We start from the raw sequence: 15325 nt of genomic DNA on the forward strand, positions 1-15325 counted from the left end.
TCGACGGCTTTCATAACGGCTGCTGCCGCGACTCGCCTCGGGCGGGCGCTACACGGCTAACGAGAATCAGTATGGGAGAATAGTGGAATAAGCACAAACATAAACGTTTATGTGATTAGTTCTAAGCTAATCAGTGCCGACAGGAAAATTGGCTAAAAGCATGAGCAGAATAGCTAGCTACGGAATAATAAATTTGTATAGTTATAGTGTAACTAAGGCCACGTTTCAACCTGTCAGCTAGCTGGACCTTTTCGGCTTAATTATAAGCATAATTCAGACCTATGCTAACCTCGAATCCCCTTACTAATCGCCCAGCAGAGTAGTTTTGATTAAAATGGATATTGCCAATGCTGCCTAGTCAAGTGATGGCTTTAAGGTAATATTCCTGTTCATATCTAGCCACGCCAAATTACCCTGATAATGGCTGGCTACTTATGAGCCTCGTCTTTTGTCGTGATTCTACTACCTGATCGGACTGCGTTGTATACATACTTAGCCATGCCTCATTGACTTCCAATTTGGGATCAGATTCTACATTGAGGACGCTCTGGGCCACGTCTCCCAAGCCGCCCCCGCGTACATCACGCGTTCATCCAGGCGTTCATCGCGCTAAACATTCTTGACCTTCTTCCCGTACTTGCTCTGCCACTCCTCATTTACGCTTCGATAATCCTCAGGGCCATACGGGTCAGTCCACTCCGTCAGGAACCCGTTCTTCCTGTGCACCGGCAACCCCAAGTCGCGCAGCAACAGGTCAAGGTACGGCACCGCGTCGAAGACGAAGTTGGGATTCTTGTTGCCCCAGTCGGTCGGGTAGCGCCACCGCCCAAACCGGTTGTACAAGACCGTCCTGTAGCGCAGCGCTTCGAGCTCCGTGCTGTTGGCTGCGCACGCTGCTGGGTCTTGTGCCAGGGACCCCGAGAAGTACGCGCTGATCCAGAGGCCTTGCAGATGTGCCGTGATGACGGTGCTGAAGTTGGAGATGATGCCCGTAAACGCCACATCGCGAGTCCGCAGGAAGCGCTCGGATGGAGGGACCATGAAGTGATGCAGCATGTAGGGCGTGAGGGGCGTGCAAGGGGTGATCTCGTCCTGGCTGTCGATGCCCTTCTGGTCCTTAAGAGGAACGTAGAACCTGTTCCAGACAGGCTGTTTCCGGAGCCGGGGAAACTGCGCGAAAATCTCTTCGTCGGCCCTCTTCACAAGCGCCTGCTGGTTTGCCAGGTCTTCCTGGAGACCGTTCTCCGTCGGTGTATGCGGCAAGCCCAACTCCTTTTCGATACCCTCGGGCAGGAACTTAAGCGCAGGCACGTGCTTCCAGCCAGTGTTGGCGAGAAGAACGTCGGAATCAAGAAGGGTCGCGTCCGACAAGTGAACCTTTCCAGGACTCAGCTTGGTGATGTCACTGATGTGGACCCTGACTTTCCCATTTCGTACGAGGTCCAGAAAGTCCGTTTCATGGTTGAGAATACTAAAGCTTGATCCAGTGAACATGGCCTCAGTCCAAGGCTTGAGTTTGGCGGTTTCGGGATGCAAGTCGAATTTCATCAGGGCCAGTGCATCGTTTGCTAGAATCTTCCAGAAAGCGTCTACAATGATACGCCCAATGAATGTTCCATGCAGAAGTCGGCGGATATGGTTGTAGCCATCGGCCCAGCCCCAAATACAGGGGCTGAACCAGGTCAAAAAGCGTGTGTCTAAGACTGATCAGGGGGTTGTTTGGTTAATGGAACGGAGTGCTTCAACTTACTGGCCAGCTTCTCGAGCCATTTTTTTAATGGTGTCACGTAGGCTGGTGCTACCCAGCAAGGGCCATGTCCAGATGCTGGCGTCAAGCAGTTTAGTATAGCCCATCTAGTCTTTCTGACAGAAAGTCGTATAAAAAGGGGCAAAATTACATCGAATAACCCAGTCTACTGCTACTCCGGCAGTGGCATAAGCGTATACCGCATCCCAGGCAAACTTGGTTCCTCCGAAAACGGTAACATTCTTGGCCGTTTGCAAGGTATCGCTGTTTTGCTTGAAGTATTTACCGTGAAATATCCGGCCGCCGTAGGTTTCCTGGCCTTCGAAATGAGGCAAGAAGGGGTCCGAAGTAAGGCCGGTGGCGATGATCAGCCTCCGTGCCTTGACGCTGCTGGCCCCGATGCCGTTGGTACCTTCCACCGCGAGAGTCCAGCCTCCGGTCTCATTATGGTGCTCGGCGGACCGGACCTTGGTCTGGAAGCGGATACGATCAGCAATGCCGAACTCCTCCGCATACGCCTTGAGGTACTTATTAACGACCAAACCGGGGATGTGCTGGCCAGACTCGATACCGAAGCTCGGGCTATCCATGGGGAAGTCGGGGTACTCGTAAGTTCCCAGGAGGTTGTTCGTTTTGAGCCCAGGGTAGAGTCGCTCGTCTGCCCACGTACCCCCGAGAGACGCTTGGGAATCGAATATCCTCAATGAAGCCTCGGGCTCAGTGGAGTGATATTGCTTTGCTGCGGCCAGCCCATACCAGCCTGCATGCCGATCAGCAATCCCATCCGTCGGATAAAAGAACACATAAGACACGATCAGGGTGTTATTACCGGCACCTATGACGACGCAGTCATATTCCTCCATACTTCCAACTTGCTGAAGCAGTGTCTACTCACGGATGAGTAATGACGTTTTTCGTTTTTGGGGTAAATTTGGGGGATGGCGTGTGCCGAGATAAACGCAGAGTAAGCACTTGAGCTGACGCGGGATAGACAGTCCCCACTTTGTGCAACCGTCCCGGATAATATCACGGCACCGGAGCAAGGGCGTAAGTGAATATAATTAGCAAAAGCAAATGTCGTTAAGTATGTGCATGCGTTCTAGGCATACTCACAACTGCATATTCCCAAAACGTGTAAACCAGAATATACTTTAGTAAGCAATCGTATATTGAAAGCACACCACAGTAGTATAACTCCTGTCATCACTTTGATTTCAATAGCAGAAACCCAGAAACTAAAGCAGGATGTAGATCAACCAACCTTACCCGACGCTTCAGACGACAGAAGTGAGGATCTGCAAGGCATAACAAGCGGTTTTTGAATCTAAAGCTCCCGCCTGCCTGAACCGGCTCGATGTCATAGTCTCTGACCAGTTGCGCAACTACTTTGCAAGTCTCGAGGTTCGCCAAGTTGCGGCCGGGACACTGGTTGTAGCCCGTGCCCCACTGGGAAAAATGAAGTGTTAATAGGGAAGGGCTCGGACAACAACAATAGGAAGGGAGCGGCATGGTCACATACATGCATGAGGTATGGGGCCATTCCTTTGGCCTCTTCCGGATCAAGCCACCGGTCTGGGTTGAACGTGTCTGCGTCCGCGCCGAAGACCGAACGACTGCTGTTGATGACCCAGGAGTTGACGCTGAGGACAGTCTATTCGCACATGTGAGTATAATTGCAGAGTTAGGAAGCATGGTGGGCTCAGATTACCCCAGATGTAAATGTTCTGCCTCCAACGGCAAATCCTTCAGGCGGTACTATACGTGAGTATGCCGAGCCGAAAGCCGCATGACACCGATAGGTCTCTTTGATCTGCCAAAATTCCGAAGTGTGAGTGGTTGCATGGTATAGCCTTGATGTGGTAGGATTAACTTACGCAAGCTTGTAGGAAGGGCAGCCTCTGCGTCTCCACAAACGAGATCGTCTCCGACAGCTCGCCCCTATCCTGCGCCCCATCGATCTCGCCGCGCAGCCTCCGCAGAACGCACCCGCCGCCACTATTGACGACGAAGTGCAAGCACGCCTAGATCGTCGCGCTAGTGGTGTCGCCCCCCGCGCCAACATTAGCAAGCGCCGCGTTGCCGATCTCGGCAGCGGCCATGCGGTCCGGGTGGAGCGCGCGGACCTCGTCCCACTGCGCCATCATGTCGCGGCGCACGTGCGGGTTGTGCGCGCGGTCCGCGATGGCCGCCGCGACCGTGTCGAACAGGTGCGACGTCGGCTGCACCCCGAGCCAGCTCAGCAGCGGGTTGCCGAGCGTCGCGTGGTGCACCACCGGGTAGCGGCCGACGAAGCCCAGGTACGCGGCCAGGTAGCGCGCGTTGGCCACCGTGGCGCGGATGTCGTGGCCGGCCGCCAGGAAGCCGAAGGCGCGCGAGAAGGTCACTTCGCCCAGCACGTCGAACGTGAAGTACGTGATCCAGCGGTTCAGGTCGACGACGGCCGCGGCAGCCGCCGTTGGATCTCCCTGCTCCTTCTGCCGCTTTTGTGATGGCTTGGTGATGCATTCATCGAGTCGCTCCTGGAGGAGCCTGACCAGAGCGTCTACTTGCGGCTCCGAGCGGATGACGTTGGAGAGCGCGTAGCCGGCGTTCACGTTACGGCTCTTCCGAATGTGCTCTTTGGGATCGCACTCGGACATCTGGTTGACGTAGTTATAGTCGGGCAAGCTAAATACGGAATAAAATTCGGTCTAAAGGCATATATGAGCTCCCCCTTCGTGAGTGAAGGGTAACTAGAAGAAAAGCTTGAAGCACCTTCCTGAGATGCGCCTGGAGGACTTCTCTTGCGGCGTCTGGGTCCCCGACACTGACTTCCTTCTCTGATATCCGCACGAATGGTCCTGCATTTGAACCCAGATCAGTCTTGATTCCTATGTGACGGGAGATCAGTATTTGCTGCCCATCATGTCTGCGATGCAGCTCGATCATGGACACATGTTGGTCGCCCTTGATGATTTGGTAGACCTGCCATGCACCCGTGAACGAGGCGAAGAACGGGCCTGGGACATCGCGGATCGGCGTTAGGAAGCGTCTCTTCAGTGAAAGCAATAGAATAGCCAATAACGACCCCGCTGCAATCTGCGAGAACAGCGTTGAAAAAGCCATGATGTGCTTCGCAAGAATACAACAGGGGCCACAACTAGAGCGCGTGCGAGTTTTGAGACACAGCAAGCGGGGAAGGGAACCAAATCCTGAAAGTTGTGTAACTATCACACGAACGAAAAAGGTCAAATAGCAGGTCTATGTGACCCATTCGAAATGCTGTGTGGTCATCCATGCCGATATCGTATATGCGTACTGCTGCTGCTCATTGGTGGATTGTTACGGGGATTCCAGATTAGCGATCCAATACAATTCGCCCAGGGAGCCGAGGTTGATGGCACCCTATCAATATCGACTGAAATCGAATCAGGATCTGGATGTCGTATCTATCTTCGTCAAGTGAAATTTTCAGGTTAGAAGCGCATGAGAAACGATTCAGTAGTGCAAACATTGTTTCGGGAAGGTTAGTTAGCCAGTAATTATGAAGTCATCGTCATATTATACATATCCATATTAAATGTCATCGAGCCCAGATAACTTATGGCTACTTACTCACCAGTCCATTTCAGTATATATACAAACCTATGCCCAAGCGGATGCCACCTGACTTTGGCCTAAATTCCGACATTCTTTGTCTTGCACAACCGTGACATGCGTGGTGGGAATAATCCCACCACCAAAACCCGCGTCACCGTCTTTCGAAGTCTCACGTAGACGATCCATCGACTCGGATCTATCCAGCTTGTCCGGCGGTACACCAGTCTCGGTATCATCAAACACGCTGTCCTTGTTGCGCTTGAGCGGTAATACATTATAGCTTGAGCGAGGCCGTCGTGGGGATGACTGGGCCCTGTGCCCGACAGGGTACTGCCAAAGACCTTTCGGAGAAGAGACGATTCCTTGACGATAAGCGGCATACTGGGGGCACAGACTACGATGAAACCGCACGCCATCTCCGCTGTGCACCAGAGTAGTACCGGCGAGGTGAAGAAGAAGACTTCTTTCTCGGCCGCAAGGGCAAGCGTGTCGGCAAGACGGAAGACGGAGCAAACCACGCCCCTATTCAAGTCGCCCATTAGATCGTACGACTCACACCGTACAGCAGTACCGGAGATATTAGGTAGGTATGTTACTTACAGCAGACCAAGGCTGAGAACGAAAGCAAGTCCGACCTTCTTTTGCAGCGACAGGTTCAGCGACCAGACCACCTTCTGGGGCAACAGCACCATGATGACGTCAGTAACGAAGTGGGTGCTAGCCGAGAACTTCTGTAGAATGGGAAGGGGGAAATATTTCGCGTTGGCCACTTTGGTGACGTCCCAGATGGCCTCATGAGGAATGCACTGCACATTCAGGAGGATGGTGATGACAACCAGGACTAGGGACTGGAGGACGACGATGAACATAGATCCCCACCAGAAGTAGTTCTTCCTCCAAGTACCAGGTGGCACGAATATCCGAGACTATTCTAGCGGGATGGCGATTTTGATGAGGCCCAGGGCGATAGAGTAGAAAACACCAAAGAGGAATGTATACTGCCAAGGAAAATATTAGCTTTTCTGTCACTCGACACTCGGGAATAGTAGGGTTAATGTTTCCCACATACATACAGTGCCAGATCTCGGTCTCGACAGTGATATCCCATGCATGTACGAAGTAGCCCGGGTATTGAAGCCACATCAAGTCGGCCCAGACGGCTGCGATGAAGACACCGTAGGCGCAGACGACCAATATGTCTTCGGCCTTTAGCTGCCTTACAATGACGAATCTGCCGTAGAGTCGGGCCGCCACGGCCAGAGTCGACACAACCAGCATAAGACTGACCGCCCCGAGACCCAGTGCATTGTTCTTGCTCGGTGGATCGTGGAAGTTGGAGGCCATGCCGTCCGGCGGCGGCAGGACCGACGCAGAGATATCGAGTGCCATGTTGTCAGGAACCTGCTTGGCGGCAAAGGGGACAACAACAAGAAACAATGCGCAGTCCAGCAGGGCTCGGGCAGGACCTCGTCGACTTGAAACGAGAGGGAATTTACAAACGCCTTCGAGATAGGGGTGGAGGCACTAGAAGTAAGAACAAACACCAACAGTCCAGTAGATTGTACCGAACTAATTGTCGGCAAAACACGGGAACAGCTCCATAAAGAATCATTTTAGATAGGTAAAGTTGTGCTGGGACAGCTCGTAATGAATTACTTAAGTAGATGGCAAACAGAGAGGATCATGGTCACCATGTGATTCCCTCCTCGTCGCAACCGTGTGCTCCGTACAATGGAAACCCCAGAGAAGAGAACATACTACAGTACAGGCAGGGTACGACGTAGGCGAAAGGGATTAACTGCCACGCAACGCTCAACTGCTATTATATGGGCTTTGAGTTCATAAAACGCCGGTGGGTGGTGACCGGTGGCCAATGGTCAGGGATGGCATGTTCCCGCGGGTAGAAATATTACTATATCGTAAAGCTCCTCCGGGCAGAGCGAGCATGGGGCGGGTAGGGCGGTAGGCAGGGCTCTTAAGCGGCCAGAGAGGAGCTTACTATGTTCGTGGAGCCGATATCTTGATATATATAACGGAGACTGATCGCAGGGGCGAAACCCTTTAAAAAGGTCGTTCGATTCCAGGAAAGCAACATGGTCTTTGACACCGGCACATTTCTTGCCCATTGCATACCATCATGTAGTTCAGAGGCCTAACAACAGGGCCTACATGGGCGTCTAAGTGGGACAGCCTACCAGCCCGCCAGTGTGAGCCCTACTTACCCCAGAGCAACAGCGGCTAGCGGAGTACGGGATCCCTGGTCGATTCCTGACTCACTATCCCCGACGTCCCCCCGGAAGCATGAGGCCGGCGTGAGCCCCGCCCGACCAACCAACGGTTTGCCCCTGGTTTTCCTAATTGGGTAGTAGCTGGCAGATCGAAACAGGCCAGCTAGGCCCGAAGGAGCCCGGCCTCTAACCCGAGCGCAGCGGAGTCCCCGAGCCTTATCAAGTTTGGTTTCAGATACTGTTTACCAACGAAGTCGTCGTCGTCAGTCTGTTTGGCCGATGAAGGCGCGGATTTCCAATTGCAATCATTCAAATCTGCGGCATAGAGTTGCGGCAGAGCTGCTATGGAAATGGGCGAAGGATCGATTCCATTGACTAGAATTGGTATTTGGTGACGCCGACAAGATTGTGATACGCCTTTAAGTCCCCATCAATGCAACACGTAAAGTATGTATGGACTGTGCCAAACCCAAGAATACCACACAATACTCAGTCATGCCCCATTAAACAATGCTGGGGCTTGCTAGGCGGGAAAGGGGATCCTCCCAAGGGACTGAGAGAAACCCCGAAGAGAATAATGCGCATGGAGCGATACTGTGTCGCAGGGCGCTGGCCTGGACGGCTCTCGCAAACTTACTATTTCCCCATGTCAAGCACATGATATCGACGAGGTCCAATCGATTTGGAAAAGGCCAAAGTAGCACCCCAGAAACAGTACAGAGTCGCAATCATTGTCGTAACACAGCGTGAACCCAGACAAGAAGAACACGCCATCCACCCCACGGGATGGGAGAACGACCCCGAGAAAGAGCGGTTCCGGCTATCGTTTTTCGACCCCATCATTCTCGTGGTGTACTGTCAGTTCGCCCTCTATTTCCGCCTCGATGACGCCCACAAAGACCAAGTAGGCGCTGGTACTGCAGCAGGGTCTCGAGAAGACGCTCAGCCAGGTGCGGCATTTGTGTGGCACGATCGAGAAGGATGAGGGCGGCGGCTTCTCCTTCGTGAAGAAGCAGGCGACGACGGTCCGGTACGTCGTCAAGTGGCTGGACGGCCCCGAGTTCCCCTCCATCGACGACATGGAAAAGATGGCCTTCTCCAGCAAGTCGCTGGGCGACAGCCCCGGTGCCTTCGCCCTCGACGGCATACCCTACGGCGAAGGCCGGCCCGAGTTCAACCCCAACAACAGCCCCATCAGCTCGGGCTTCCAACTCAACTTCGTCCGCGGTGGCGCCATGCTCAGCTCGCACCTCCACCACTGGGTCGCCGACCTCGTGGGCTGGGGGAACTTCACGCGCCAGCTCGCCGACAACTGCCGCGCCATCTGGGACGCCCAGGCCGCCGGCGGCGGCGCGCCCCAGTGGCCGTTGTGGGACCCGGCCTGCATCGACGTCGCGCGCTTCACCAAGCAGCTGCCCCGGGACCAGCTGGTGGATGGCCCGGCCGTGGCGCCGCGCCACCCGGACCTGCCCGCCGAGGACCGGTTCGAGGCGGTGCTGTTCCACCTGCCGAAGAGCAAGGCCGCCGCCCTGAAGGCGCTGGCCCAGCCGGAGGGGGCAGGCTGGGTGTCGACCTACGACGCCATGTGCGCCTTCGTCTGGCGGCACCTGACGCGCGTGCGCGCGCCCCTACTACCGGGCCGACCTCGCCGCCTCGGCGCCTTGGTTCGGCGAGTCCGTCGACATGCGATCTCTCTCATTCTTGCGTAGGAGCTCCTCCACAGGTCTCTGCCATGCTACCAGGAGGCTTTGCTTCATGAGGACCTTTGGTGGCCCGAAAGTGTCATCACCTTGTATCTTGCGCATCGTAAGGCCTGGCGCGTTCGCAAATAGAGCCACCAAGTTCTTTGAGTGGTCTTGGCGGACTGCATCTGGTGTGACAAAGCTATGACGATGTGTTATGTCTACGCACTCCGACCAATCAAAATCAATCTGCGGCCTTTCTCGTTTCTGACCCTTGGCCAATGGGCGGTAGTGCTCGGCGGTGACCTCAAAGCTGTCCCTGCTGCGCATCATTCTTTCCACCAGGGCGAAGGCGGGTCTCACTATGTGACTTCGTAGGGATTCGACGGCGGCCCGAGGCTCCTCCAGGTGTGCAAGGAACATTGTCAAATTATTATCGAGGTCGGAGGTTAACTTGTATATTTCTTTCTCGCGGTCGGAATGATATAGTGGCGTCTTGGTCCAGGCGTAGTAGGCTTGTGCTTTCCAGGATCGTACAGCATATAGGGGCTCACCCTCCTGCTTCAAGGAATGTTCTTGCTCTTCGGTGAAATTGACCAGCGCCTCAGAAATGCCTCGTAGCCCGTTGTGAAATATGTTCTGGGTGATCCAGTGGAGTATACAGGCATGTACAACATCCTCCCCAGTCTCGGGGAGATGGGCTACGAGGTTCAGGTCTGGGTCATCCTGTACCATACAAATAACCCCTTCGAAATAATTATTTCGGGCAAAACTCAATGCTTGTTTTGAGTACGTATCGGTGGTGAATATTGGAGTGATATGTTGACCGATCCAGTGATCTACTGATCCAATGATTTCCTTCAACTCCTGCGCGTACATGGTTAGTACCGCAGATTGTGGTCGCCAGTAGATATGTATGTATGAACTTACGCTACACGCAGCATTCTCTGCGAGGAGCTCTCGGTTTTCTTGCATGCAAAGAAGGTGTTTCTGTGTTCCCGAAAGCTCGTTCCGAGTCTCTGTAAGATCCTGCTGAAGTCTGCGTGTTTCGCATTTGGCATCAGCCATTGCTTGGCGCAGCTGGTGCTTCTCGTTCTCAATTTCCTTCTCAATTTCCATAGCCATCATTACTAGCTTCGACTGCCCGACTCCGTAGTCGTCGATGGTTGGGAAAGTCGATCTTGTGGTTCCACCGTCCTCAATAACCATATCCATTGAGCTGGAGTCATGGTCTTGCTCAACCCGTCGAGCCCCCACTGAAAGATTGCCCCTTGAATTTCATCAGTGTCTGTATCTATAATAACGGGAATTGTTCGACTTACAGTGGCTTAGCAATGCCCGAGTTCGGAATTGACGGCTCATGAGGCTCACTGGGATGCGGCCCAGGGACAACAGGGAGTTATCTGCTCGGCAGATGAACTTGACCGATGATATCCAGTTGAGCCCGAATCGCGGAGGAAATATGCCGTTGAAGATGTATCTATATGCAGTCAGATAATAATACAGTTGGAATATAGCAGAGTTGGAGCATAATATACCTGTTGCTCTTGGTGGTAATCCATGTCGCTGATTGGATGTTCTGGCCTTATTATGCTGACCTCCCCATCGACGTACTCGTCGGAGAAACTTGCGTATGCTGTACCGGCACATTGGGAGTTGTGTTTTGCGTACCTCAAATGCTTGGCTGGGGGTGTGGGGGTATCAACCATGTATGATGATTCTGTGTACTCGGTTATAAAAGGTCAATCTTTCGACAACCTGCCAGTAATGGCTGGAAAGTTTCCCTTTCAACCTCCATAGCAGTGTTGTATATTCATGATGTCTTTGGTTACCAGAACCCCTCTTTTTATTTTCTGCTACTTGTTTTTGCTTGATTACCTGTTTCTTTTAATCCACTTATTTGCACCCATTGTTGTAATAATATATCTACATCTTGTCCATTGGGCATCTGAAGGCTATGGAAACGCAAAGATGTCCAGGTTCAATGTTCGGGCTTACTGTGATTCACTCTTCTGCTACCCGAAAGATTCTAAAGCCGACCACCAATGACCCTTGGGCGGATATCAACCAATAAACGTCGCTCTCTAGACACACCATATGCATTTAATTGATTCATACCTTTCAGACATGTCCTCCATGTCTCATGTCCAAGCTCATAGTCGAGTTAAACTCTTTGAGATCACCTGACATAAGAATCAAAGACAACATCCTTTCCTTTCGAGACCATTTTTTTTAATCTTAACAATCTTAGGCAGTGTGTGTTAAATAGGCTTTCTAATGCGTACGTACGCTACGTAGGGGTTAAAACGGTGCTTATATTCTATCTGTCTCCTCTATTTATTAACTGGCGGGAAGCCGCCAGCGCTTATCTTCTCGTACGAGGGGCTAATGATCCGTGCGTCGCACGTACGTAACGCCCTTTTCAAGAGGTGTTAAAAGCTTTTAGAGTAGCTATTTTAATATTAGTAGTTTTTTTTTTAAAGGGAAAATCCTCCTCCTTCCTTTTTACTCCTTACTTTTCGTTTACTCGTTATACGGGCGAAACCTTTTAACGTACGCCTTTATTTATATAATTAATTTATTTGTTAAAATAAATTATTCGAGGGTTTTATTTAAAAACTTCTTTATAAAAGCGTCCGCTGGGTTATCTCGTCCGTTTATTTAATAAATCTCTATTATTTCCTTTTTCTTATACGACTCTCGAAGCGATATAATATCGATCATTAATCGCTTCTTATTTATCGTATTAAGCTTTATTAAATACTTATATAAGGACCTCGAGTTTATATAAAAAATTATTAAAATCTCTTAGAATTTTAAACTTTATATAATCTTTTTAAGCGTTATATTTAATATAATACCGTTATTAACGCCGGAAATTATCTTATATAACTTATTAATAAATATGTTTTAAATAACTCTTTTATATTTTATTAAGTTTTAATAAATAATATTACTTTAAATTTCGAATCGGTTTTTTATACGCTCGGTTTTTTAACCGAGCACGATAAGGTATTCGAATTAAGAAGTTAAGTTTTTATTATTTATAAATAAGCCGTCGGTAAAAATATATATCTTTATATATTAAAAATTAAAAAAAAATATATTAAAGTTTTCGTATTAAGTTCTCGATTTATTAAATAATTCGGGCGTTTAAGTACTTAATATTTTTATTTTTAAAGGTTTATACCTAAGCTATGACTAATAGGTTATACGCTATCTCCGATTAATAAATTAAAGTAATATACACCCTTTTTATATATTAAAAAATATATTACTAATTTTAATTAATAATTTTTAAATTTATAAGCTAGAGTTATTTAGTTTATCTTTTTTATTAAAAAAAAAATATCGTACGTTTTTAATAAAATTTTTACCTCTATTAAATTTTATAGGCGTATTTTCCGTTAAGGTTTCTTTCGGATTTATATAAAACGCTATTTTTATTAGTTTTTTATTTTCTTTTTTAAAAAAAGGGTTTATAACGAAATTAAAGGTATTATTAATTTATATAATAATAATCCCGAAGATTTTTAAGCCGTTATTTATAAAGAATAAATAAAGGTTATATATAAAAACCGTTATTCCTAAGTTTTATATATAGTATTTATAATACGTTTTAAATTAATATAGTTTAGATTTTATTAAGCCGTATAATAATAATACGATTTATAAAAACGTTTTTTTAAAGTATTAAAACTCGAGCTTTTTTAAAAGCTTCGTATATATTACACGGGTAAATTTATTATATAATTAAATTTACGCTTAAATAATATCTCGTAATTTCCTATAAGCTTTAAAATTTTAAATAAAGGTCGGTCTTAATACGAGTATTAACTTTTAACTTATTCTTTAAATTATTAGCGATTAAGTAAGGATTTTCTTTTTTTTTTATATCTCCGTATCTTTAAATAATAAGCTTAAATTTCTCGTACGGTCTAATATTCTTCCTTTTAATCTCCTATACGAGCCGGGTTTTAAAAATCTGGTAATTATCGTAAACCTTCGGATCGAATCGAACGAACTCGAATACCTTTTATACGGCGAGGTTATTTATTTTTTTTATATTTAATTCTTAAAAAGGGGTTCCGGAGGTTATAATTATACTATTTTTTTAAAGTTTAACGGTTAAATCGTAATTTTTATATCTTTTTTAAATAAGGAATATCGTTAAAGAATTATGCGGAAATAAATACTTTCGGGGTTAGCCTCGACCTTATTACGTGAAAACTTCGGGCTATTTTATAATAATAATGTTCTCTATTTCGAAAATAATATCGTCCTCTACTTTAAAAATAATACTATCCTCGCTTTCTGTATTTTTTATAAGTTTTTCGGGTTTTTAGAAATATAGTTTAATTTAAATAACTTAGAATTTTTTCGGGCCGTTTAGTATATTAATTTAAACTATACGGTTTTCGATTACGGCGATTAGGTACGGTCCGATTTATCCTTTTTTTTCTCGTTATATAAAAACCTCCGTATAAAGCGGGAGTATAAAAATATTATAAATATATAGTCCGCTCCGGGTATTTAGAGCTCGATTAATATTAACCTTTGTTCGGATCTTTTGTAATATTTTTATCGCTTTTTATACGGCTTCCGCTCTCGTTTAGATTTCTGGCGACGGAGGCGAACTCGTATTAATTTAGGGATATATTCCGAAGATAAAAAGTATTGGGACGAGCCTATCCGGGCCGGCAGTATTGTTTAAAGCTTTTACCGCTATTTAGAGGACCGTCTCTAAGTTTATACGGTTACTTAATTTTTTTTATAAGATATTATATATTTAACGGAGCGGAGTATACGCTTTTTTAATCTTTTTTATTATTTAATAAGTTTTAATTAGTATTTATTTATATATAATTTTTATTATTTATACGTAATTTTAAAACTCTCTTTAAAAATAAATTCTGGGGTTATACGAGATATTATTTAAAAGGCTTTAATAAACGTATATTTAATATTTATAAAGCGTATTTTAAGTATTTTATATATTAAATAATTTTAAAAATATAATTATTTAAAAAGATATATTAATATTAATAACGTATAATACGTTTTATTTATTAATATATATAATATTAATAACGATTTTATAATTAAAATTATACGAGTTTTAAAATAAGAATTTAAACCGCCGTAATACCGGGTTATACGTTTAATATTAAGAGTAGAATTTCTAGATTTCGCTAAGGACGGAAGTCTCGACGTCGTTATAGCTAATATTTTTTAAGAGGTTATATAGCCTCTCCGTGCGGGGATATCCGAACTAATGGTAAAAGTGCCGGAACTATACTTCGATAAGGTGTACCGTCGCTTTTATATAATTAATATTAAAGAATGGATATCCTTATTTTTTAATAACTAGGAATATTTTCTCGTCGGTTTATATAATAATATTAAAAATATTATTATAATATGTTTTAAATTTATCGATATTATATAATAATAATAAGAAAAAGGTTTAAGTTTTAAAAATATAATATTTCGTTATTTTTAATTAGTTCTATACGTTAAAAGTATCGATTAATAATACCGGAAGTGAGTTATTAAATTTGATCTCGGTTAATCCGGGAGTCTAGTCGATCTAAATATCCGGGTTTTTTTATATATAAGCTTCGGCTTAAAACTTGCCGATTATTGAGAGCTATGCGGCACTAGTATTTTAAAGTTTACCCTGGTATACCTAGTTATATTAGCCGTTTAAATTAAATTAATCCGTTTATACGATAGGTTTTAAAAAGTAAATATCTTTTTTTATAAGCCGGTAAAAAAACGTAACGTTTATTAAATAAATAATTCCTTATTATATATTTTTTAGATTAATATAATTATAGTTTTCTTTATCGTTAAGGTTTTTTTTACGGTTTTTTTTAATTTTATATAAATATTTCGTATTTTTTTAATATAAAAAAACTCTATTTAATAACTTTATACGCTTAAAAGTATTAAGTTCGTACTCGAGATTACTTTTTAAATAAATAATTTATCGATTAATATCCCTATTTTTAATAAACTCGGTATATTTCTTTTTAAAACGGCTTATTTCTATACGTTAATCTAGATCGGAACGGTATTATTATTTA

General features: G+C 46.0%; 4 protein-coding genes across 4 annotated transcripts; 1 reads left to right on the forward strand and 3 right to left on the reverse strand.

Moving 5' to 3' along the window:
- Positions 1 to 609: 609 nt before the first annotated feature.
- On the reverse strand, positions 610 to 4852 carry PG994_009340 (uncharacterized protein; the record flags this gene model as incomplete). Its single annotated transcript, XM_066860749.1, has 9 exons — positions 610 to 1703; positions 1751 to 1825; positions 1899 to 2634; positions 3014 to 3193; positions 3267 to 3398; positions 3456 to 3557; positions 3622 to 3768; positions 3808 to 4386; positions 4559 to 4852. The coding sequence occupies 9 exons, from the start codon at positions 4850 to 4852 to the stop codon at positions 610 to 612; spliced, it is 3339 nt and encodes a 1112-aa protein (XP_066714338.1).
- Positions 4853 to 5371: 519 nt separating this feature from the next.
- Positions 5372 to 6715, reverse strand: PG994_009341 (uncharacterized protein; the record flags this gene model as incomplete). Its single annotated transcript, XM_066860750.1, has 3 exons — positions 5372 to 5747; positions 5927 to 6220; positions 6396 to 6715. The coding sequence occupies 3 exons, from the start codon at positions 6713 to 6715 to the stop codon at positions 5372 to 5374; spliced, it is 990 nt and encodes a 329-aa protein (XP_066714339.1).
- A 1723-nt stretch (positions 6716 to 8438) lies between these two features.
- On the forward strand, positions 8439 to 9263 carry PG994_009342 (Trichothecene 3-O-acetyltransferase; the record flags this gene model as incomplete). Its single annotated transcript, XM_066860751.1, has 2 exons — positions 8439 to 8458; positions 8501 to 9263. The coding sequence occupies 2 exons, from the start codon at positions 8439 to 8441 to the stop codon at positions 9261 to 9263; spliced, it is 783 nt and encodes a 260-aa protein (XP_066714340.1).
- Positions 9264 to 9339: 76 nt separating this feature from the next.
- PG994_009343 (uncharacterized protein) lies at positions 9340 to 10945 on the reverse strand (the record flags this gene model as incomplete). The annotated part of the gene is made up of 5 exons (XM_066860752.1): positions 9340 to 9424; positions 9466 to 10103; positions 10167 to 10492; positions 10559 to 10716; positions 10908 to 10945. The coding sequence occupies 5 exons, from the start codon at positions 10943 to 10945 to the stop codon at positions 9340 to 9342; spliced, it is 1245 nt and encodes a 414-aa protein (XP_066714341.1).
- Positions 10946 to 15325: the final 4380 nt, after the last annotated feature.

Source organism: Apiospora phragmitis (genome assembly GCF_038363925.1).
Source record: "Apiospora phragmitis strain CBS 135458 chromosome Unknown utg000008l:1.0-3514335.0:1.0-3519231.0, whole genome shotgun sequence".
In the NCBI taxonomy this organism is placed as follows: domain Eukaryota; kingdom Fungi; phylum Ascomycota; class Sordariomycetes; order Amphisphaeriales; family Apiosporaceae; genus Apiospora; species Apiospora phragmitis.